This window comes from Rhineura floridana, chromosome 12, assembly GCF_030035675.1.
Source record: "Rhineura floridana isolate rRhiFlo1 chromosome 12, rRhiFlo1.hap2, whole genome shotgun sequence".
NCBI lineage: Eukaryota > Metazoa > Chordata > Lepidosauria > Squamata > Rhineuridae > Rhineura > Rhineura floridana.
This window is the reverse complement of record NC_084491.1, coordinates 8,046,756-8,072,239: the sequence shown is the minus strand read 5'-3', so window position 1 is coordinate 8,072,239 and position 25,484 is coordinate 8,046,756. Positions and strand designations below refer to the sequence as shown.

At 41.8% G+C, this 25,484-nt stretch overlaps 1 protein-coding gene across 1 annotated transcript; it reads right to left on the bottom strand.

Moving 5' to 3' along the window:
- Nucleotides 1-787: 787 nt before the first annotated feature.
- On the bottom strand, nucleotides 788-25,202 carry LOC133368527 (histone H2A.V). The gene is made up of 5 exons (XM_061592837.1): nucleotides 25,061-25,202; nucleotides 9,489-9,566; nucleotides 5,896-6,009; nucleotides 2,056-2,185; nucleotides 788-1,120 (listed from the first exon to the last, which is right to left on the bottom strand). Exons 1-5 carry the CDS (start codon nucleotides 25,061-25,063, stop codon nucleotides 1,059-1,061), a joined length of 387 nt encoding a protein of 128 aa, XP_061448821.1. The 5' UTR covers nucleotides 25,064-25,202; the 3' UTR covers nucleotides 788-1,058.
- Between the last annotated feature and the right edge of the window lie 282 nt (nucleotides 25,203-25,484).

Here is a 25,484-nt window from a genome sequence, read left to right as displayed (position 1 = left end):
GCATTTACACAGTATACAGATTTACTTGAGAACTGATGCAGGCATGCCAAGAACCTGGAAGGCACTCAAGCAAATACAGATTTATAAGATTTGAGACTTTTCTGCCATTTGATTTGTCACTATATTGCCTGAAATTGCACTATATGAAGCAGTCCTAACTAACAATAGCTAAAATAATTAGTTCTGGGCCTTACTTTCATGCATAGCCAGCCCAAGAACTACTACACACTGGGATCAAATCACACACTGACAAGGTTGCCAGTATAACCACAGTAGTGCTGCTGATTTAGCACCATCTTACAGAAAACTTTGTACATTTTAGCACAAAAAAGGCATTGACTGAAGCAAGAGTGGTCATGCTGGTTCAAGAACACAGCAGAATTAAATGCAAGGCTAACAACCCACACAGGGAATTCATCAGTGGAGGGCAGAAAATATGCCTTTTGTCTCCTTCCTAGTATACACATTCCCACGTCCTTCCATGTTCAACAGTACATGTGTCTTTTGGGAGGAGGGGAGGTTGAGCAGGCTAAAGCTGCATTGTTAAACTTTCTATAATCTACTAAATTTAATTAAATGCTGGACGCTGACCTCCTCATGCAGCTACCACAAATGATCTGTGCCAATGAACTGGCAAGAGAACACAGAAGTTAGCCATGAATGTGGCGGCCATTAGAGTCTATAATGTAGAAAGAGGTTTATGTTTTAAAATCTCTATAGGATTTTAGGATACTGACCTTTTTTGCTGCAATGAACTTTACACACCAGAATTACACACAAGAGTAAGTTTTGTAAAAAATGGTTTTATCAGTTCCATTTTTGTATAAAACACATGGGAGAAACCTAGCCAATCAACACACAAATTGCTGCCACATAACAAGGTATTTTTGTGTCAAACTTTGAATCTAAAGAACATACAAATGTTTTAAGTCTACAGTCAATTGTCTATGCTCTTCCATTTAACTATTTTTTTAAAAAAATTCCACATATCCCCATATTTCTTCTGTCCCAGTTACAGTACAATGACAGGGAGGAAGAGGGCTGTTTAAAACTCTTCTCTATGCAGTTTTCTGCTGTCCCTTCTTTCCAATCAGAGATTTGTGGATGTGAGGAATTACACCTGTGAAAAGAATAATGGATTAGAATTGGAGCACACTCAATAATTCAACATTCATATCAATATTTACTGGTTACATGCCTCAAACAGCATATGTTGCAAACTCCAACTGTTGCAACTGCCTTTACCAAACCCTTCAATAAAAAAAAAGTTCCACTTGGACACAGGAGAAGGAAGACTGGGATGCTACTATGTATCTGGTTTATATCTAATGTTAAGAGTTAGGGCTTACTTTGCTTGATCCAAAAACAACTACATGGTTCAGGGGAGAAGGAGGGAATAATCTGGATTTTTTTCAAATTAAGTTTCCGTCATGGTACCATAATGGATGCAAAGATTTATAGGGACACTCATAGGGTCACCGTCAGTCGTGATTGACTTGAAGGCACATAACAACAACAGCAACAACTGTGAAGTGATACTTAGTTCTATTCCCTGGTCTACTTTGGAGCTATAATTAAAAGAAAATGATTTGGGAGAAAAAGTTCTTGAAGATAAAATGTTCTCCAAGAAACAGATGGTGCAAAATACAATTTATGAGACCTGGTCTATACCAGATTCACCTAGCGCTAATAGTAATGATGAAAGATCAGACCCTGTTACTATCAAAGCTACTTCTAAGTCAGCAAACTAAAAGTTATACTATAAAATGTGTCCATTACCTTTTATGAGTATCCATTTGGTGAATACAGTAACTTATCACAGTGGTGTATGCAACTACACCGAAAACCTATTATGGAACATTCTGCCAAGCAGCAAAGGTAATTTTCCAAACAATGAGAATGGTAAGATTCTGTTTAGCACTTGGTAAGTTGCTTATCTATAACATTCTGCCAAGAAGTTACATGGATACTTTTAAGTTCCCTCTTGGTAAATGGTCAACTGTTCCCCATCCCCAACAATACGTTTCATATCCATGTAGCTCTGATATGACATACCTCCACCAGCAATGGTAGCTTTAATAAGGGAATCCAATTCCTCATCACCACGAATAGCAAGCTGCAAATGACGAGGAGTGATACGTTTTACCTTGAGATCCTTGGAGGCATTCCCTGCCAATTCCAAAACCTGTTGGAAGAAACACTTTGTATGCCAGTCTCACAAGAAAATACAAACAGGTTTGAAGGGAAAAAAAACTTTACTAACTACTACATGGGTAAATTTCTCATACATTTATATTGACTTTTTATTATTTTATTCCCTGTATGGTTTATTTTTATGTATACCACTTAGAAATACCAATGATTAAGCAGTACGTAAAGGCCTTAAATAAATTATACTTAGTAGATCAGGAAAAAAATCCCAGGCACCTGGAAGTAAAATTTATTTTAAAAAGATTACTTCTTAAAATTTCTTAAAGATAATAAGCTGACTCAGCCCTACTTCCCTGCCTCAGAGAATTTTGGCAGGGGGTGTTTCCCTGCTTGTTCAGGGAAGAGGGCAGGAAATACTGCCTGAATAATCCTGACTCCATGTAATTTCTATTCCTGAAATAGATTAAAGGGTGATTTTATTTTGAGAAACTGTAGTGAGCCACTTTGAGAGCTAGCCTTTTGGGGCTATAAAACAGGATTGGTATTCTAAATAAACAATAAATAAGTCGGTTTAAGTCAAGGTAGGGAACGTCAGGCCTAGTTGCCAAATCTCTATCAGGCCCTTTTGCTGGTCTACAACTGTAATAAAATTTATCTATCAGGCCCTTGGAACTCTCCCCAGGCTACCCCTCACTGGCCTGGCTTTACACCTCAAGCATTTTCGCGTGGCTGGAATGCATCCTTGAATTCTGATAATGTTTCTCTAGATGGAAGATAGAGAGCGATGTGTGAGTGTGTATAGAAATTAGTTTACTGCACTACTGTAAAATTCAGTTGTTGCTCCACCTACTTTTGCCCTGGCCCCACCCACCAATGGTATATGATCCTCAAAGGTTGCCCAAGGGAATGCAGTCCTCAAGCTGAAAAATGTTCCTCACCCCTGGTTTAAGTATTAGATGTGCAATACAGGTGCTGTGACATTTTCCCAAAAGTAATGAGCTTTTCCTACAAAATATACTTTAAAATACAGGCAGAGCGATCCTATGCTGGAAGGAGAAACTGAGGGAAACCACCTTTTCTGATATGGTGGGGGAAGGGGGCTTTTTTCTTTTTTTATTTGACCTTTTGTGGCCATTTGTCCTTCTAAAAATTTCCCCACATTACTCCCAATGTGTATCTATGACAACAGTTGCAGGACTGGTGTAGCTTTTCCCCATTATGGAAAAGAAGGGGGGGGTCTGGATTCTGTTGATCCACAGCCTCCTCCCATTATGCTCCCAGCACACCTCCTTTTTATCCTCTCTGTTGCTGGAGCAAGAGCAGTTGTCAACCTTTTCTGCAGCCAGGTTTGTGGAGTTTTATTTCCCTCTTTGAGGGCAGACTTCTCCGGAGATCCAAAAAATTATATGTCTCCTGGGACTCCCTCCAAAGGACAACAGAATTGCACCCTAAATTTATAATAGGTCAAATTATAATCTACTATGAAACTACACAATTATATTGCTTTAGCTGGTAAACCAAGTTGAACGATATGAATACCGATTTCCCCAGAAACGTTAACTGCAATTAAGATTGGTGCAGCAAGAATGGGTGCAGCCTAATTGTGCCCTTGATAAAATAATTGGTTTGTAAGGTCCGGCATGGCATGTAGCTCAAATGCCTAAACTCCATAAACATATAAAGTTTAAAAGGAAACAGACAGAAAACTGTGTACAGCTTTGGGACCCTTTTATGGAATTTTAGAAGCTAGATTGTATTACACTGACATGTGCATATAAGTTTTTCAGTATCTTAGAAATAACTGCTTAGAATTTATAGTAAGTTTTTATATTACATTACCTGAACAGTAAAGTCTCCTCTTAAAAAAAAAGAAAAAGAAGAAATATTTCATTTTCTTCTTTACAGAAGTTTGATGCTATTTCCCAAAAATTTGATTAAGGAGAATTCAACACTTGAACGTAACACTATAAAGAAAGAAAAATTCTAAGGATTGTATTCAACTAATTTTTACTCAGAGCAAACCCACTGAAGTCAATGGCCAGGACTACTGTAGATCCACTAATCTGATTGGCCTACTTTGAGTAAAGGTTAGTGGAATAAAACTTTAAAAGTTACCCAAAACAGTTGCTAGAATAAACTGACTTTTTAGAAGATTTTTACTCTCCTTCCAAGATTGCCTTTTTTTTTTTTTTTAAACTACAAATGGAAAATGGTCAGAAAGACGCAAGAGGATGGTTTCAACTAAAGATTGCTTTCAAAGGCTGGGCAGCAGGCTTTGCTTTCATATTCAGGGTTCAAATGGATCATGTGTTCAGAACTACAAAGAATTTCTTCTGGTTAGACTATGCCTTCACCTGTGCATGAACAGTTCATTTTGTTCAGACATATATGTTGTTTGTCCAATTCCCCAGTGTATTCTAATGTGTGCCACACCAATCATCTTAAACAACATATAACAGGAATCTCTCTTAGATGCGAAGGAAAAAAATCTAAATTAATAAGACTAGACCAAGAAAGCAATCTTGGTTTCTGGATATAGTAGAAACATATATACACATGCACGTATCCCAACCTCCAAAAAAACAAAGCCAAATAGAAATCATTATCTAAAGAGAGTGTTAGCTATTAAAGCTCTTGCGAAATTATTTGATCCAAGCAGCGAATACACAGCTTTTTAAAGAAAGCAAGAGCAGCTACTCTGGAGGTTCCTGCTAGGCACAGAACACATCAAACCATTATCTAGGCCTTAGATTATATTTGGATATTGTAGTCTGACAATATTGATGTTTAGAACCTGGCCTGAGAGGCCTGAGAGTCCAGGACGGGAGAGGCGGGCAGGTGGCGGCAGCTAGCTTGGCCATTCCCCAGCTCAGCTCGGGCCGGCTCTGCAGCGGCTACAAAGATGCCTCCCGCGCAATATGTCCACCCGCATGCTGCTACCCACCATCAACGAGCAGGACACAGAGAACGCTGAGGTGTCCACCTACAAGCACTGGAGCGCCAGGTGCATGGAGAACCAGTACTGGCGGCGGCAGCCTTGAGTGCTGCAGGAGGAGCAGCCGCCAGAGCCGCCAACTCGCCCTCCCGCCTGCTGTGGAGGAGCCCCTGCCCGGGCAGGCCTTGGCACCTCCCTCACGGCCCCAAGTTAGCTAATAAAAATGGCAGAGAGGGGCAGTGGTCAGAACAGTGGCAGTGGCGTTGTGGTGTCGTTGGCGGCAGCCTGGATAGGAACATCCTCCTCCTGCCAGACGAGATCTTCTGCAGTCTGGAGAATGCCAAGTGGTTCGCCATCGATATCGAGTTTCTCAATGTTTGGAGGCGGTTTAATTCCTAGGTATTCCGGGTGGCCCCTCCCTTCATCATAACCTATCTTGTTTATTCCTGGGGAACCGAAGAATTTGAATGTCTGAAAAGGAAGAACCCAGCTGACTGTGGAAATGACAAGTAATTTGACTGATAACGAAGAAAACAGTTGCCAGTGTTATTCTTGTTCTTGGCTTGTGGATGTGTATATACAAGTATTTAAAGTAACACTTGCTCAATAATTTGCTTTTAATAATGTTATTTGTTATCTAATTTTGAGAAATTGTTATTTAATTTTGAGAATTGTATTATTTTATTCATGCATTATGTTCTATTGATGCACTGTTATGTTTGTTTTCTTTTGTAAGCCGCCTTGAGGGCCTTTTGGCCATAAGGCGGGGTATAAATTTAATAAATAAATAAATAATAAATAGAACCTACCTCAGCAGTGAGGTATTCAAGAATTGCAGCACTGTACACGGCAGCTGTAGCACCAACCCGTCCATGGCTTGTGGTGCGAGTCTTCAAGTGTCTATGGATACGGCCCACTGGAAACTGAAAGTAGAAGGACCTGTTCAGCATGCATGGTTAAAGCCAACACTGCTCTTCCAAAGGCAATTAATTCTGACATCTGGTTCAGTGAACTATTTCCAGAGAAAGAGAGTGTGCATTTAGAACAGGCACCTCCTCTAATAGAACTATAATCAAGATTTGCGTTACTGTTTTTTTAAAAAACAAACTGGTCAATCATGTGCCAAGTCACACACAGTTCTTGTATTATATTGTCTCAATGGAAAGAAGGCAGTGATGTGATCTGCTTTGCAGTTCAAACTGGGCTTCACAGTCCAAACTGCCTGGCACCAGGTCTCTTGCCAATGCTGGCAAACCAGTATTGACCTCCACAAGATCATTCATAAAGAGAAAAATAAATTTTCAGCTCTAGAGATTAAGCTGTGCATTATACCCTTAAGGCAGTGTAACAGTGTCCACAGTTTATATGGTGCTACACTCCTAAATTAATAAAATTCTAATGAAGTTCAGTGCGCAGGTATTAAACTTTAAATAGTGAAGATTCAGAACAGCAAAGTCCTCACAGGTGATTGATAGTATCAGACACACTATTATTTTCCTCAATTCAAGAAGTTTAAGTTCTCTTTCAAACAAAAATGACTCAGCAAAAAGCAATTTTTTGCCAGTAGCGGGGGGCGGCACCTTCTCTGGATGAAGAGGAACAAATAACAACTTTTTCCCCAAAGCCACTTTGTTATAAGCCAAAGAATATAGAAAACTTCAAACAAGTCAAAACCTTCTATCTAGAAAGAGTCAGAAAAGAGGAGAGCTGCCAAGAGTTCACCCAACACTTCAGAAAGGGAGACCCAATTGAAGTTCCCAGGTACCCTGAATGAGATGCAAATGGATAAGGTGTTCCTAATAAAATGTATAAGTAAGCCAAAATGTTTTTTCCGTATTTCAGTGAGGAGCAAGATGAAGTATCTTGTGAATGTACAGGTGATCAACTAGGTTTCAGCAACACAGATGTCTACCACAGAACTACTGCTCAGGAGGTTATTAAAGTAGTTATCCTCTCTAGTACCCATTACCTTGATGCTTTATAGGTATTCTATGAAACTCTTTGCCAAAAACTGAGTTTACCAAGAGATCTCTGGGTGAAGAAATAATATAGTACCACAAAAAATCCTTATGTTGTCAATAATATCCAAGATATATCACACCTTTTCCTAATAGTTTTTGGATCTAGCAAAGAGGAAAGTAACAAGCCCATGTGACCTATAAAAGTTTACCTTGGGAATAACTGAAGGTTGTAGTCAGAGCACTAATTTACCTTAGGATTAGGGGGAAAACACACAGACTCTTTAGCCACTCAGATCACATTCAGTTCCACAACATACCTGCCTGATGTTAAAAACTATCAAGAACAATCTTCCAGGATGAAGCTTAGACCATACGCCTCTAACTATTTGAATAGGTGAGAAATCAAAGAGCTTGTTTCAAGTTCCAGATTGAAAGCCAATGGACCACAGGGGGACATCATGTAACCCCTGCTAGAAAATGCTTAATGTGGAAATGGTCTGATTTCGGCCTCCTTCTCTTATAAGATATGGAACTGACTGTAGCTACTTGCCCCTTGAGAGTTAGCCTTACGGCTCTGATTCAGCTTCTCCTAAAGGAAGCTTAAGATATAGAGTAGTTCTACTCAGATAAATGGTATTTCTAGGAAACCAGGATATGAATCTCTGTGATGTAGCATCATACCCTCAATCTGTGGATGCTGTACATGAAGCTAAGAGCTGAGGGCACCTGAACCTAACAGTCAAAAAATGCTAGCTGGTGCCTTTCAGTCTCCAAGCAGATTAGTGAAGAAATTCTGCTCTAGGTGAAGTGGACTTTGAGCTCCCAAGTGTTCCAGGAGACTCAACTGAGGAAGACCAAACTGTTGAGAAACAGGGCCTTTGGGGACAATAGGCTGTTATAGATTGGTTGCAACCGCAACCCCTGTCAGACATAAGGCATTTAGAAGCCTTCTTGATGACTGACCTGTGAAAGCATTTGTCTTTTCGGTTGACAGGGTCATTGAAACAGAAAGCCTGGGATCTGATGATTTTATACAGAGGTGAAAAAATCCAGTGACTGGCACCCTAAGCTTTTAAACTAGCTGCCTGAAGATCCTCAGATGAAAAATGAAATCGAGTATCCAAACTAGAAAATGTTGTAGTACTGAGTGACTTCAACTACCCAAATTACATATGTGTTCCAGTCATGACAAAGAGGTAAAATTTCTAGATACCCTAAATGGCTGTGCTCTAAGTCAAGAACCAGAGGGATTGCGACCTTTGATTTAAGATTAAGTCCAGGATCTGGTGTGAGATGTGTTGTTGAACTGACTGGGAGCACTGATCACAGTGCTATTAAATTAAGCATAAATGTAAATGACAATTTTATTGATATCCTCCAAATTCATGGAGGATAAGGCTATCAGTGGGTACTAGTCATGATAGCTATGCTCTGACTCCATAGTCAGAGTCAATATGCTTTTGAATACCAGTTGCTGGAAACTGCAGGAAGCAAGAGTGCTCTGGCAATCAGGTCCTGCTTGTGGGCTTCCCACAGCCATCTGGTTGACCACTGTATGAACAGGATGCTGGACTAGATGGGCCACTGGCCCGATCCAGCAGGCTGCTCTTATGAACGTCTTGAGTCTAGTCTCCAAAGTCGAAACTCTTCTGTCTGAACAGTAAGGAACACCAGAAGCTGCTGTACATTAAGTTAGAACATTAGTCCATGTAGCTTAGTATTGTTATGACTGGGATGCTTGCTATATCTTGGACAGATTTATCTTGATATTTTATTCATTTAGAGCTAATCTCTCATTTGGATTACTGTAATGCATTGTACATGGGTCTGTCTTTGAAGACTTCTCAGACATTTCAATTAGCTTAAAATGTGTCCAGTAGGTTAAACACTGGGACTATATTTAGGCAACCTATCAGCAGTACTTAAAACAGCAATGATTGCCAGTCTGTTTCCAAGCACATTTCAGAGTGCTGTCTATGATCTACAAAGCCCTGAGCAGCTGGGGCCTTGGCTACTTAAAGCCTGCTCTCCATTCTTCACCCAAAACCTTCCTCAAGGTTTCCCTATCACTTAAAAGTTAGTCAGCTAGTAACTGTGGAGACCTTCTTGGTTGTGGCACTTCATATACGGAATGCCCTCTCCAGAAAAAATGCACCTGGTGGCAATTTTATGTGTTTTCAGCACTAGGAGAAGCCTTTTTTCCATCCAGGCACTCCAGTATATGGAATAGTCGCTTTTAGATTAATAAAAGGCAAGTCACCTGGGAAGGGTTTAAATGTTAGTCAGTTATAAAGTACTGTAATAATATAAACTAAGTAGAGAATAAGTACTTACAGATTTAATTAGCAGTAAGAAGAATACATAGCAAACAGTTCAATTATGCAATGTTCAGTTATGTTGTATATACTATACATCATAGTTATTACAATAAATTAACTTACCTGAAGTCCAGCTCTTTGTGAGCGAGACACTGCCTTTGCCTTAGCCTTTCCACTGTCCTTGCCAGCCTTGCCTCCAGCCTATATATATATAAAAAAATTAGGAATTAGATCTATTGCTGAATGCATCAGCTGGAGGGAGAAGAGCTTCCAAATCTCCTAACCTGTCACCACTGTTAAGAATACATGGCTGCAGGGGTAAAATGTAGCAGTTATACTTCTCCTATAAACTCAAAACATGAAATCTTGAAAAAGTACTGTGAATGTCAGTTTGTTTTTCAGGTCATTCTTTGTTAAAAAAAAAACAGAACAGGAGTACAACAGTATTTTGAAAGAACCCAAAGACTATACACATATTTGCATATGTTTAAAAACAACATAGTCAGTATACAATCTATTGGGCACAATTCTAAGCACACATACTTCTGAAGACTTATTTTCAATTAAATCTGTTTAGGGCTATAGTGCTACTTTATGGGTGTGAGTGAATTAAAATGGACAGGAATGGGACATTTTCAATCAGGCAGCTACAAAATATTTCATGCAGAAAATGAAAAATTACGAAGAAATGGGGAAGTGATGTAACAAAAGCAATTAGGAGCTATAATGCAAGGTCTGAGCGAGTGATATGCTCCAACGGCAAACACAGGAGAAGAGGAATTGGATAGATTTTAATGAGAAGTAGAGGAAGAAATTGATCACACACCAAAACAAGATGTGATGATAATCATGAGGAACTGGAATGAAAAAATAGGGAACAGAGAAGAACTAGAAATTGTGGGGAAATGGGGCTTAGGAGATAGAAATGAAGCAGGAGACTTACTGAATTCTGTGAAGCCAATAATTTGTTTCTTGCAACACATTTTTTGAGCAACCAATGTGGACATCACCAAATGGTCAATATAGGAATTAAATTGATTATATAATTTGTAGTAGAAGATGGAGAAGTTCCATACTTTCTGTGGAAACAAGACCAGGAACAGACTGCGGTACAGATCTTAAACTTGTAATATCAAAAATCAGAGTAAAGCTAAAGAACAACAACAAAGCAATCATAATGCCAAAATACAATTTAAATAACATCCCAGAAGAATATAAAGATCAAATAAGGAACAGATTTGAGGCTTTAAACTTTGTAGATAGAGAACCAGAACAACTATGGATTGAAGTCAGAGACATTATCAGGGAAGAATACAAAAAGACAATACCTCTAGTCAAAAAGAGAGAAAGACCTCAAGGGATGACTGATGAAACTCTTAAAATGGTTAAAGAGGGACGGAAAGCAAAAGGAGACAGAAACAAGGTCAGAACCCTAAATGCAGTAATACAGCAACTAGTATGTAAGGACAAAGAGAACTATTAAAATAGTTATTGTACAGAAATAGAAGAGGACAACAAAAAAAGTAGAACAAGAGCCCTATTCCAAAGGACTAGAGAAATTAAAGGGAAATTTAAACCAAGAGTAGGGATATTGAATAATCAACAGGGGAACACAGTGACTGGCCAAGATAAAATAAAAGGAATATCCCCAAAGAAGGGGATGCCTTGTCTGACCCTAGTGACAGGTGCAGTGACGCAGCCCTTCAACATGCGCATGAGGCCTCAGCTGTGTCCATGAGGGCGTTGGCAGCTAACTCCTTTATGGCCCGTGCAGCGGTCAAATGGGTCAGAGCACTGATGGAGGAAGTCCCATCAGACGCCAGGCATGTCCAGGAAATACGTTAGCCAAGACAGCCAAATTCTTGGCCGATTCCTCCATGGATAGTTTGCAGTACTCGGCGTGGGCTCTAGGATATGCGGTGGTCATGAGACAAAACATTTGGCTTAAACAATGGGAGATGGATCACCATTTCAAAGCCAGTCTGTCCTCCCTTATGCGGGAGAACACCTCTTTGGCAAATCCTTGGATCGCCACTTGGTGGAGACCAAGGTCAAGAAGAAGGCCTTCCTCATGGCTAAGAAAAAGGATGAGGGTAAGCAGTCTTGTAAGACAGCAGGGCAGTCCTTTCATCCGAAAGGTTATACCTCCACATAAAGGAGCAACAGACAGAATAGAGGTTCCTGGAACTCTTCCTGGAGTGCAGCTTGACAGCAGCACCATACCTCTTCCACGGGGGGTAGATTCGGCAGACAACGTCAGCCCAAGCCCAGCTCGAAGCCGGCTGAATCATAATGCCACGGGATACCTGGTAGGGGGCAGGCTGCAGTTCTTTGAGGAGGCATGGGCAGCATCCATAACCAACAAATGGATACTGGACACAGTGATGAAAGGGTATTCCCTGGAATTCTCAACCATTCCCAGAGACAAGTGGAGGTCGGTCTCCAGAGCGTGCGACCTGGAAAAAAGACAGAGATATTGCAACATCTCGACATAGGCACCACAGAACAGGTGCCAACAGTGCAATGTGGATCAGGGGTCTTATCTGTCTTCTTTACGGTGCCCAAACGCAATGGCGACCTCCGTGCCATTTTGGACTTGAAGTTTCTGAACCGGTTCATCCGGTTCAGGAAATTCAAAATGGAGACGCTCCGGTCGATTGTGGAGGCAGTTCAGCCTGGAGACTTTCTCGCCTCTATAAACCTTACAGAGGCGTATCTGCAAGTTCCGATTCTGCCCCAGCATCGTCAGTATCTATGTCTTGCTCAACGAGGGCAGCAATACCAGTACAAAGCCCTGCAGTTCAGTCTCTCTTTCGCTCCCAGAGTTTTCACGAAACTCATGGCAGTGGCGGTGGGGCATCTGCGCACTCAGGGGGTATACCATACCCCTACCTTGATGACCTTCTTATCTGGGCCCCATCACTTCATGGAGCAAGACGGGGTGTGGAGAGTACTATCCGCTGTCGAGAAGCCCATGGCTTTGTCGTCAACACATCCAAGAGTCATCTGCTACTGATGCCTTCAACATCTCAGGGTAGTGATAGACACGGAACAGGCCAAGTTGTTTCTGTCGGAGGACAAAATATCCAAACTTACCTGCCTCAACAGAGGAACACACTGACTGACCAAGATAAAATAAAAGGAAGATGGAAGCAATACACTGAAGAACTCTATAAAAGAGATGCCAGGATGACAGATTCATCCACGGAGGAACTGTATGATGAAGAACCAGAAATTTTAGAATGTGAGGTGAAAGCTGCCCTTAAAATACAAAAGCAGAACTACAGCTGAACATCAAGAAGATTAAAGTAATGACAACAGAAGATTTATGTGATATTAAAGTTGACAATGAGGACATTGAACTTCTCAAAGACTTGCCCACAGACTGGAAGCGTTCAAAGAAAGGGGATCCCAGAGAATGCAGTAATTATCGAACTGTTGCCTTAATATCCCATGCAAGTAAAGTAATGCTCAAGATTCTACAACAAAGGCTCTTACCATATATGGAGCCATAAATGCCAGACATCCAAGCTGGATTTAGAAAGGGAAGAGGCACCAGAGATCATATCGCAAACATACATTGGATAATGGAAAGGAGCAAGGAATTTCAGAAGAAAATCACCCTGTGCTTTATAGATTACAGCAAAACCTTTGACTGTGTAGATCATGAAAAACTATGGAATGCTTTAAAAGAATTGGGGGTGCCACAGCATCTGATTGGATGCGCAACCTATACTCTGGACAAGAGGCTACTGTAAGGACAGGATATGGAGAAACCGACTGGTTCTCCATCGGAAAGGGTGTGAGACAGGGGTGTATTTTATCACCCTATTTGTTTAATCTGTATGCAGAACATTTCATATGGAAAGCGGGATTGGACCAAGATGAAGGAGGTATGAAAAGTGGAGGGAGAAACATCAATAATTTAAGATATGCACACGATACCATACTCTTAGTAAACATACTCAGTAATGATTTGAAACAAATGCTGATGAAAGTTAAAGAGGAAAGCACAAAAACAGGACCACAGCTGAACGTCAAAAAGACTAAAGTAATGACAACAGAAGATTTACAGTTGACAATGAGGACATTGAACTTGTCAAGGATTATCAATACCTCGGCACAGTCATTAACCAAAATGGAGACAATAGTCAAGAAATTAGAAGAAGGCTAGGACTGGCAAGGGCGGCTATGAGAGAACTAGAAAAGGTCCTCAAATGCAAAGATGTATCACTGAACTCCAAAGTCAGGATCATTCAGACCATGGTATTTCCGATCTCTATGTATGGATGTGAAAGTTGGACAGTGAAAAAGGCGGGTAAGAGAAAAATCAACTCATTTGAAATGTGGTGTTGGAGGAGCGCTTTGCACATATCACGGACTGCGAAAAAGACAAACAATTGGGTGTTAGAACAAATTAATCCAGAACTATCACTAGAAGCTAAAATGATGAAACTGAGATTATCATACTTTGGACACATAATAAGACAAGATTCACTAGAAAAGGGAATAACGCTGGGAAAAACAGAAGGGAGTTGAAAAAGAAGAAGGCTAAACAAGAGATGGATTGATTCCATAAAGGAAGCCACAGACCTGAACTTACAAGATCTGAACACGGTGGTTTATAACAGATGCTATTGGAGGTCACTGATTCATAGGGTCATATAGGGACTTGAAGGCACATAACAACAACAACAATACTGCCCTTTACCAAACAGTCAGAGGGTAATTAACAAATTTGAAATATCATAAATACATAATATAAAGCATTAATACAACCAAAACAGTATCAGCAAACCCACAATAGTTCCAACGATTACATAATTCCACAAAACCTATATTCCACATCACACTTTCTCTCCAAAGGCCTGGCAGAAGCGATGTGTCTTTACCTGTCTCCTAAATTAAAGCAATGATGGAGTAAGATACACCTCCATGAGGAAGTCATTCCTGTTTCAGAGTTGCCACTGATAAGTCCTTCCTATGAGCCATCTAACTCTGTATATCTTCGTTTGCAGGATAAGGAGTCACCAAAAGCTCCTGCTGATCTTACAGAATGGGAAGGTTAATTTAACAGAAGGTATTCTCATCGATATCTGGACCCTAGGCCATTAAAGGCTTTAAATGTCATTATCAACATTTTGAAATCTTGCTTGGAAGATAATTGACAGCTACTGCAGGCATTTTAATATGGAGATGATGTGCGAGCATGCCACTGCTCCCACCATTTTGCACTAACTGAAATTTCCCAGCTTTTGGAGGTAGCCCCATGTAGAGAGGTTACTAGAGGGTGGATCACTGTTGCCAGGTTATCCTGATCTAGAGATGTGAAACCACTAGAAAATAATAGAAAAATTCAGGGGAGAACAGGTTTCCCCCCCCTATTATTTTCCCTAAAACATGGGGGGGATTTCCCTCCCCCCAACCTACACATCTCTATCCTGGTCGAAATAAGGGCATCGTTGGTGCACCAGCCAAAGCCAGGCATAGACACTCCTGACCAGTGGCCACCTGAAATTCCAGGGACAGCAATGGCTCCAGGAGCATTCTCAAACTATGCACAACTCTTTTAAGGGAAGTGCAATGCAATTCAGAGCAGGTTGCCTCACCAAAACTTGGACCCAAGAACCAACCAACCACAGCACCTCCATCCTGATTCAATTTCAATTTATTAGTACACATCCAATCCATTACTGCTCCCAGATCTCTCCTTTGGCTTACACGTTCACTTTCCTTAGTTAATAAGGAAACTGTTAAAAAAAGAATTAGGCATATTTAAATGCCATATGCAAGTTGCACAAGACTTTAAGCTATTACATTTTAGTTTTAATTTGCCCTTCAATTACAGAGAATATAAATTAAATGAGGAATCAAAAATCAATGTGATTTATTGCACTAATTAGAAAAGAGCTCTGTCTCCTAAACCAACATGTAAAGTTTTTTAAAAACCTTAAACTCATATACATTCAAGAGTATGAAAGGCCTTGGAAAGCAGTGAACTCTCGGGAGTAGTTTACATATATGAACCAGCTGCTTATTTTCTACGTGTAATAACACTAATATACAAGATCATATGAAGAAATGTCCATGTGAGCAGACAATGCAGTGGCCAGCAGTTATATCCATCATCGTGGTAGTCCCAGAAGTGCCACTGTAATTTTGTGAATGAGAGCTGCTGGCTGTATCCACATAGCGCAGAGAAGCACATCCAAATGATCTCATGCATAGAAGAATCGGGTAAAGATGACAAGTGGTCAAGAAACACACATGTGAACTGGCCCATATGGAGTTTTAATTTTAAATACTTGTCTAATAATCAGTGATGTGGAAAAATGTCTAGAAAGTTTTCAGTTTTGTAAGTTCATTAGTAAAAATATATAGATGCAACTGCAAATACTATCAGGCAAGCTTGGCAGTTTTAAAAGTTTTTAGCTTTGTCTACTAAATACAAGTAAAATAAACATGCTATATTAGATGTCTCTCTAGGGCATTGGAATATTTTCTAATGCAGGTTACACTGATTTGTATAGAAAATTTTCCAGGAAACCCACATCACTGCTAGTACTCCACTAAAAAGGAAGGAGAAATATGAGCCTGAGAACCACAACTAATGTACATTATCTTTATAATGTGGACATCTCAATTTAATAATAAAAAAGGCAACTACTATGAATGTTATCCTCCTATGTATGCCACACCGAGCTTTTGGGAAGAAGAGCAAGATGTAAATGTATTAACTGGGTAACATAACTTTTTGTGTGAAATTAGATTACTTATTTTCTAGAATGTTTGTACTTCCCAGCCACAAGGCATAATGGTCAATCTGATCCTATGTATCTGCTTTAGCTACAGCACTGTGAATAAGGCTTTTGTCACTATTAGCTAATGCAGGGTTTCATTAACCACCAATAGGCTTTAAAGGGATACCACCTGATGTGTCAGAGGTATTGGATGGGAATCATATCCTTTCTTCACCTTTGGCAACACTTAGATATGAGATGCAGGAGGGCAGTGCCACTGGAGAAGCAATGATGGGTTTGATCTTGATGTGTCTTGGGACCCTAGTACTCAAATTATGCACTAAAACTAATGAAGGGACTCTGATCAAGCTACAGGAAATCTATCTGAACATCTATTTCTCTTTATCACTGGGAACTATTGTTCACAGAGGCATAAGTGGTACAAATGCCAAATGAAAATACCAGAGGTATTTTCAGAAGAGAACATTACCACTTGCCTTATAGCATGGCTGTGGCAAGACTATATTCACTTAAGTCCCTCTGAAATCTTGTGAGCATGTGATTTAAGACTATTCCCCTTCAGTAACCCTCCGTGGCGCAGAGAGGTAAGCGGCGGCAACGCAGCTGAATCTCTGCTCATGGCCGGAGTTCGATTCCAACGGAAGTCGAATCTCCGGTAAAAGGGGTCGAGGTCCACTCAGCCTTCCATCCATCCGTAGTCGGTAAAATGAGTACCTGGCATATGCTGGGGGGTAAAGAAAGGCCAGGGAAGGAACTCGCAATCCCACCCCATATAAATGGTCTGCCTAGTAAACGTCGCAAGACATCACCCTAAGAGTCGGAAACGACTCGCACTATAAGTGCGGGGACACCTTTACCTTTTAACCATTTCAGATTACCTACATATCAGTTTGAACAATCCTGCACCCAGAAAAGCACCACTTGTTTCATTGGGGCATATTTACAACCTAATACAAAAAGCTATTCAAAAGCAGCAGATGCAGGGTAGAGATACTTGCACAGTGCAAAAAGCCATGGGCGAGGAACCTATGGCTCTCCAGAAGTTGCTGGACTCCAATCCCCTCAGCTCTGACTATTGGACAGCCTGGATGAGGATGATGGGAGCTGGAGTCCAACAACATCTGGCAGGCCACAGGATCCCCATCCTAGGCATAAGCACTTGCTTGCAATGGTCAGATATGGATAGGTTGCATGTAAAGACTTGCACAACTGGGAGGTCTTGCCTACTGTTTGGCATTTGCAGGTAATGCCTTGCCCCCTCTTCTCCATACAACTCAAAAATTAGGCTGTATATTTTATATCCATGTTTTCCATGACCTAAACTAGATTTGAATTTTCTATTGAGTCAGAAATCTTCTCATACAAGCAATGCTGTGTGTTCTACTACCTTAACAGGCTTACCTGGAACCAGATCTATCAACAGATTAAGACCTTCTTAAACTGCTAATGTTGAAATCTGTGGTGTTTGTTTCATTTCTCTTTGCTTTACTGTGTTTATTTTCATCTGTACTGGGCTATTTAATTTGTCCTACATATAAGGCATATTGAACATTTCTTGACCCTTGCCCCTTTTGGCTTATTAAAGTTTGCCAAGGGGGTTTAACCAAGTAGATCCAGGGTGTGATCAACGCATCGTTGCGGTAGGAAGGGGTTCCAGTCACCCTGAAAGAGGCGGTGATCCGACTGCTCCTGAAAAAGCCCACCCTGGACCCACTGGTTTTTGACAACTACCACCCAGTCACAAATACCCCCCTTTTTAAGGGAAGTGATTGAGAGAGTTGTGGCGCAGAAACTGCAGGTATTCTTGGATGAAACAGATTATCTTGACACATTCCAATCTGGGTTCAGGCCCGGTTATGGGACTGAATCGGCCTTGGTTGCCCTGATGGATGACTTTTATTAGGAGAAGGATGGGGGAGTGCAACCCTGTTATTCTTACTTGATCCCTAAGCGGCTTTTGATACCATTGACCATGGTATGCTTCTGGGCTCACTTAGTTAGATGGGTACTGGAGGCACTGTTTTACAGTGGTTTTGATCCTATCTCTAGGGTCATTTTCAGAGAACAGCATTGGGTGATTGTTTCCCAGCCACCTGGCAGTTGTGCTGTGGGTTGCCGCAGGGTACCATCTTATCCCCCATGCTGTTTAACATGTAATATGAAGCCCTTGGGAGCGGTCATCAAGAGATTTCAGGCAAGGTGACAATACTTAGCTCTATTTCTCTGTAATATCTGAATCAGGAGAGGCCATGCAAGCCCTGGACCGCTGCCTGGACTTGGGCCAATAAACTGACTCTGAACCCTAGCAAGACGGAGGTGCTATGGGTTGGTGGTTCCCAAGTTCAGATAATTGGCCAGTTGCCTGCTTTGGATGGTGTCGTACTCCCTCTGAAAGAGCAGGTCCGTACACCTGAGGTGCTCCTGGATCCATCTTTGTCACTAGAGGCCCAGGTGACCTCAGTGGCTAGGAGTGCCTTTTACCAGCTTCGGCTGGTAAGATGGCTGCTTATTATTTCTGGAGCAGAATAGCCTGACCACTGTTGTCCATGCACTGGTAACCTCGAGGCTGGATTACTGTAATGTGCTCTATGTGAGGCTGCCCTTGAGGCTGGTCCAGAAGCTGCAGCTGGTGCAAAATGCGGTGGTGAGACTGATCACTGGTATCGCCAACATGTCACCCTGATGCTGAGTGAATTGCACTGGCAACCTATTAGCTACTGGGCTAAGTTTAAGGTGCTGGTTTTGGTGTACAAATCTCTATACAGCTTGGAAACAGGATACCTGAAACGTCATCTTATATACCCACAGTTGATCACTATGCTCTGCAGGTGAGGGCCTCCTGCAGATATAATCTTATTAGAAGGTCCATTCCGCACAACATACGAAGTGGACCTTTAGTGTAGTGGCATCTACCAGAATTTTCTTTTATAAAGGGGGACACAGGGCTCAGAATAAGCATCGCCTGTGGGCCCTGCTGAACCCTGGTACCTGCCCAGGAATGTCAGGGCCTGAAAACACCCTCTCTTCTATGCAAACTTTAATGTTTCAGGCACGCTGTACTGTTTTGCATCAGATCACCCTCAAGCAGGTGTGGGGAACCTGCAACCCTCCACATCTTGCGGGACCTCAACTCCCATCATGCTGGCTGGGGCTGACAGATGTTGGACTCCAAGAAAATCTTCCTCAACCTGGTCCTGTGTCGGCTGGAGTTGATGGGAGCTGTAGTCCAAACTATCTGGAGGGCACTAGGCTGAAACAGACATTTATAGTAAAAGAAGGTCCAATCTGGCCCCCAATATAGCTCAAGTGCCCATAGACCTCCCCACACCAATATGTATTGATGCTGCTTCCAAGCCAAAACACAGACAGGCAAAAGGAGTCTGATAACTCCCTCTTCTGTGGTTTGATCAGCACTTAGGACTCAGCCTCCCCTCATGCTTGGCAAAAGTGGAGACTGATCTCTTAGGGTGCTGGGGGCACTACCCCACCAGGCTTAGTTTGCCCTCAGCCAGCTCCCACCTGCCTGCTTACTTACAACCAGTCCAGGGGGTGGCCGTGCCTGTCACCTTCCCCTCCTTAGCTTCCCTGTTGCCCTTGTAGAACTCGTCAGGTAGGAGGATGGGGACAAAACTGGAATTAGTTTATGCCTGTCATCGGCTCTGCCTCCAATGTCTGTTGCCCTCCTGCCTTACGCCTCACCAATCTCAATAGGCAGCAGTTGCCACGGGGGGGCGGGCGAGAAGAGAAGATTCCGCTGTGTCAAAGCTTCTATTCTTGTTGCAAAGGAAGGAGTTAAGGAATCCTTTACTTTTGTCAGTAGTACCAACAGGACAGGACTTTGAGGCAGAAGTCCAGGCCCTTATTTGCACAAACATATGGTCTATCCCATATCACTGATTTCCATGACTTGGGAACCATCCCTTTTTGAGATTGTACAATTATTATACCAGGTTCGTGTGTTCAAGGTTCGGGTTTTGGTGTACAAAGCTCTACGTAGCTTGGAACTAGGATACCTGAAAGATCGCCTTACCCCTTATATACCCAGTTGATTACTGCGCTCTGCAGGTGAGGGCCTCCTGCTGATACCATCTTATCAGGAGGTCTGTTCTGCACAACACAGGAAGCAGACCTTCAGCGTAGTGGCACCTACCCTTTGGAATTCTCTCCTGTTAAATATTAGACAGGCACCATCTCTATTATGTTTTTGGTGCCTACTGAAGATCTTCCTCTTTCAGCAAGCCTTTTAAGTGGAGACCTTATCCTAGTCTGTGTTGGAATTGCTTTTTAGATGTTTTTAATGCTTCTTTAAAAGATATTTTCAATTTAATATGTTTTAAGGATTTTTATTGTAATATATTTTAAAGTCTGTTCTTATGATTTTAGAATTTTTAATGCTTTTGTTTTCTGACCCGACCTCCTACTGGGAGGAAGGGCAGGATATAAATCAAATCAAATAAATAAATAATGTTTTTAATAAATATATCTTAAGAACCCAGTAACTGTTGTTACATCTTGCTCAAAGGCTGACTTTGCTATTAGTTCACAGATTTTTTTTTTTTAAATAATAAAAGTCAAGCTCAACAGGTTATAAAACCTTTGTCACTTATCAATCCTGTCCCGTTATATTCAGGGGTTGAATTAACCACTTACCCAATCACATCAGCTGCACCTAAAAAAGGAGAGCCCTGTGCATGCTGACTCTCCTTGGACCTTATACTGTATGGCCCAAAGCTCCTTATTTCTGATGGGCAATAATTCAGTTCAGCAAATTCAGCAAAATTAAGTTCTCATTCTAATATTTCACTACAACTGTAAGAGTCTGACAACACATGCTGAACACCAGAAAAATAAAACCCAAATCACTGTCACCAGGAATAATTTCAAACCAACAACTCTCAAGATGTTCCAAGCAGGACTGTGGAGTCGTAAGCAATTTTGGGTGGAGTCGAAGTTGGTAGAAATGTACTGACTCCAACTTCAAAATAAAATTAATATTTTAATACTAATTCATTAATATTAATACATTAATATACATCTGCCAATTATGAAGGAGTCGGAGTCAGAGAGTAGAAAAATAGAGGAGTCGGAGTCAGAGAGTAGAAAAATAGAGGAGTCAAAGTCGAAGGTTTGACATACTGACTCCACAGCCCTGGGTCCAAGAACTTGCACGTAATAAAGTGTATTATTTTATTATTGTATTTTATTTATTAAATTTATATCCTGCCCTTCCCTAGAAGGACTGTATGCAATCCTATCATAGCAATATCAAAGAAAGGCATGTCTCACCAAGTTCAGTGAGGGCTTACTTTCTAGTTAGTGTGCTTAGGATTGTACCCATAGGATTTCAAAGCATTTCCTACATCTCACCTTTTCATTTCACAATTTAGGTTAGCACACCAATTTCGCCCTTTCCTCGACAGGAATAGCTTGGGACACGGTGACTCATGCATTGGTAACCTCATGATTGGACTACTGTACTGTAGTATGCTTCCCTTGAAGCAGTTGGTGCAGAATGTTGCGGTCAGGTAGTGAAGCACATATTACACATGTGCTGAATGCAGTGGCTGCCAATAAGCTACCAGGCCATATTAAAGGTTTTGTTAACACAGTAACCCTTGAACAACTCAGGTCCAGGTTAGGCAAAGGACCTGCCCTTTATAGATTTGTACAGTCTCATAAGTCATCAGTGGGAATTTTCACACATGGCACTGCATCCCACAGAATATCATAAGAGAGTGATCTGGAAATGGGCATTTTCTATTGTTCCCTCTACATTTTGGAATGCCCTTCCCTCTGCCATGCCTGAAGTATCAATTATTTGCTTCAGATGTATTGTAAAGAGATTCCTGATCTACAAGATTGGCCCCTGTGCCACTGGTATTTTTTGGATGGAATTTTTATCCATTATTATATTGTTTTAGTGTATATGTTTTGTATGGTTGTACATTGCTTAGAAATTTTTAAAGTATCATGTGGCTTAGAAACACTTTTAAATATATAAATTCAGAATGTTTCTGTTGCTACTTTACCCTTATCAATTCATATACGTTCTCACAAACATAACTAATTTGTGAATTGACACAAGCTATATTTTCTATGATTAGTCTGACCTTAAGAAGCATTAACATTTTTCAGTTTTGTGTTAAAGAGAGAACTTAATGTGTAAACTTTCACACTATATATTATCTCAGCCAAAGAAAGACTGACAAACCGTTTTTAAGTTAGAACAAAGCTATACTAATAAGCTTATGAAGTTCTGGAGTTTCTTGTGTTAGTCCAATAAGGCCAACTATGTCAAAGACTGGGCACTTTTTTATATACACATGCATTTTAGGTGAATCTTATTAGTCAGCAAGAGTCAAGCAGCCAGAAAATGTATTTTAAGTTTACAAATAGAGGCTGCCTATTCAGTAGTTCTTCTCTGTGCCAGTTCTTGCAAAAAGAAATTGGGTTAAAACATACTGAAAAAAATGCAGTTAAAAATGTCTCCCATATTGTATCAAGTTAGACTACCACACTGAAAGCAACATCCTAAGTCACAGTCCATTACCAATCTTACATATACATTTGCTCATCAACCTGCAATATTGTTCAGCCCAAACTTTTCTGGCATCTGTGAATAAATGTTGATGCACTCCATCTTACTAAACTCATGTTGAAATAAAGATATGATCCTAGAACAAGCTATCAATACTAAACTGTTCTCTCCAGATTGTTTTCCTGAAGTCAATGCAATGCTCCCTATGAACTATGTTTCGGATTGCATTTATACGTTTAGGCAAAAACACAGCCAACACACCTAGAGTCTCACCTGGCATTTCACTAGGGCTGCAATACTAAATGTTTATACAGGCAGTAAATGACAGTTGTTCATTTCTGCAAGTAACTTTTCTCAGAATTCAGAATGCTTGGGAGAAGGATCATAGCTCAGTGGCAGAGCATCTGCCTTGCATGCAGAACGTCCCAGGTTAAATCCCCGGCATCCCCTGGTAGGGCTGGGAGACACTCCCTCCCTGAAACACTGGAGAGCCACTGCCACTCAGTATAGACAATACTGTGCTAGATACACCATTGGTCTGACTCAGTATAAGGCAGCTTCCTATGGTCCTAATGCTAGCAAAATCAAACTTATATGGAAGGCAAATAACATGGCTTGAAACAGACTTATAAAGCAAGATTTAAACATATTTTATTTTCAGGTGACATGGGTGCACTGAGCAGAATGACTCATAACTACCAAATATGTCAGAAACACTTTTAAACTCTACATGCATAACTTTTAAAGCAGAAAGGAACACTTCAAAACAACCTTGCTGGGACAGTGTCCACTAAAGATTTATTATGGAAATAATTGCAGTCAAAATGTTTTCAGCTAGACAGTTATAAGTATAGATACATTTGCTTGAATCTTTGAACAAGTTACGCAAGTTCAACTTTAAATAGATGATGAACAGATCAAGAAGTCACTTGTGGCAATTATGACAAAAACAAGAATGAAATTCCAACTCCTTACCTATTAGTCTGCTGGTTGGAAGGCATCATTAAGGAAAGTGTTTAACAGAGTGCCAGTTTGGAAAACTAGAGCTATGTTAGCAGAGTTGCAGCCAAAACAGCTGTTAAGACCAAGCTTCAACAGTGAAGCTTAGAATTCCTTCTTTAGCTTGGGCAGTGTTACTTATAAACATTGACAACTTGGAACAGAAAGCAGAAGAAGCAAATTTTCCAAAACAAGCCTTCATGGCAGCTGTTGTAATATTCCTATCTAAATGATATGCCCACAGATAAGTAAAAAGGCCCACTTGCACCCAATCCTATGCGGGTTCGTTAAAAAAAGTCCCAGAGCCCAACCGGACTTACTTTCAATAAAACAATCCTAGACTTGGGCGTAAGTCCACTAAAATCAATGAGATTTACTTTTAAGTAAACATGCATAGATTCACACTACACGTCACAGCTCGCCTGGAGCCCAGTTGCGCAAAGTAACTGTGGAGAGGCGGCGGGGAGCGGGGGAGAGAGATCAGGAAGGCCACTTCCAAAAGTGGCAGGCAGGGGCTCCAGTGCGCCAGGCTGTCACACCGAGAGCTGCCTCTGGCGGGACCCGTCATACTCAAGCCGAAGCCCGCGTAAGGAAATAAGCCCGGCGCGGCTTGACGTTTATACAGCATGATGTTGCTAGGAAATCTCTTCGCGGATCCACCTCAAGAGAGGCGAGGCGCCTGCCTGGTAGCACCGCTTGGCAACCGCCATCTCGGACCTCTGATTGCCGAAAAGGCGACATGGGGAAACGCCGAGGCCCTTCGGCGTGTCAGTGACACAGAGTCAGGGACCCTCTGGCGTAGTTGGAAACGGGAAACCCCGGCCGCCCGCCCAGACGGCACACAGCCCACAAGATCCCTCGCTGACCCAGACCGAGGCTGTACAGGTTACAGAAAGACCCAGGTCTGTCACCAAGCGTGTACATCCCTCAGCCGGGAAGTTGCTCTAGCCTGACCTCAGATGCCCCGCCGAGAAGTACCCACGAGACACGCGCTAGGCGCTTTTAAAGGAGAAAACAATGTACACTATAATGCGTAAAGAGGCCCCGAGAGAGGCGGGGCTGCCAGGGCGCCTAGTAAAATATAGATAGAAGTCGACAGCAGCACAACCCCCCGCCCTCCACCCAGCAGCCCATACAAATTGGGGTTCGGGGTCACCCGCCTCTATCCCATGACAAGTGAAGGTTCGTTAAACCGCCACATCCAACTCCAGGACGCCTCAAGCGAAGCGGAGCGTGCAACTTGTTCGGTTCCTCCTCCCTCCGGACATCCTCCCCTCAGCGCCGGCGTTAGAAATAAGTGGGAAGCCCGCAAGGTCTTCCTGCCTGGCAGTCCGGTGCTATTTCTTCACACGGTCCGCTTCACACCGCCCCACGCTATTATTTTTCTCTCCACTTACCATGGTTCCGTCGCTGCCCTGTGAGGACCGGTCCCGATTCCGAGCTAGAGCCGCCTCAGAAAGTCGACAGACAATAACCCGCCTGAGCGCGAGGAGGGAGCCTGGCCTGCCGCGGCCACCACAAACCAATCAGGACAAGCCATGCTAGTTTGAACCTCCCGCCTTGGCCAATCCAATTACTGCTTCTTACTTCCTCGGGTAAGCTCCGCCCCGCAGCCCGTTTAACGGCTGTTTTTTTTACCACCATCAACCACCCCCTCTCTTCCTTTGCACACGGCACATAAAAGAGCGAGAGCGATGGGGGCTGGACGAGGTGTCGCTCCACGCAGGAGGGAAAAGTGTAGAATGACTAGCGTTTTAACCAGTAACCGAAAGAAGCCATCGTACAGTAGGCGGTACCAACTGAGTAACAGCACTCTGAACC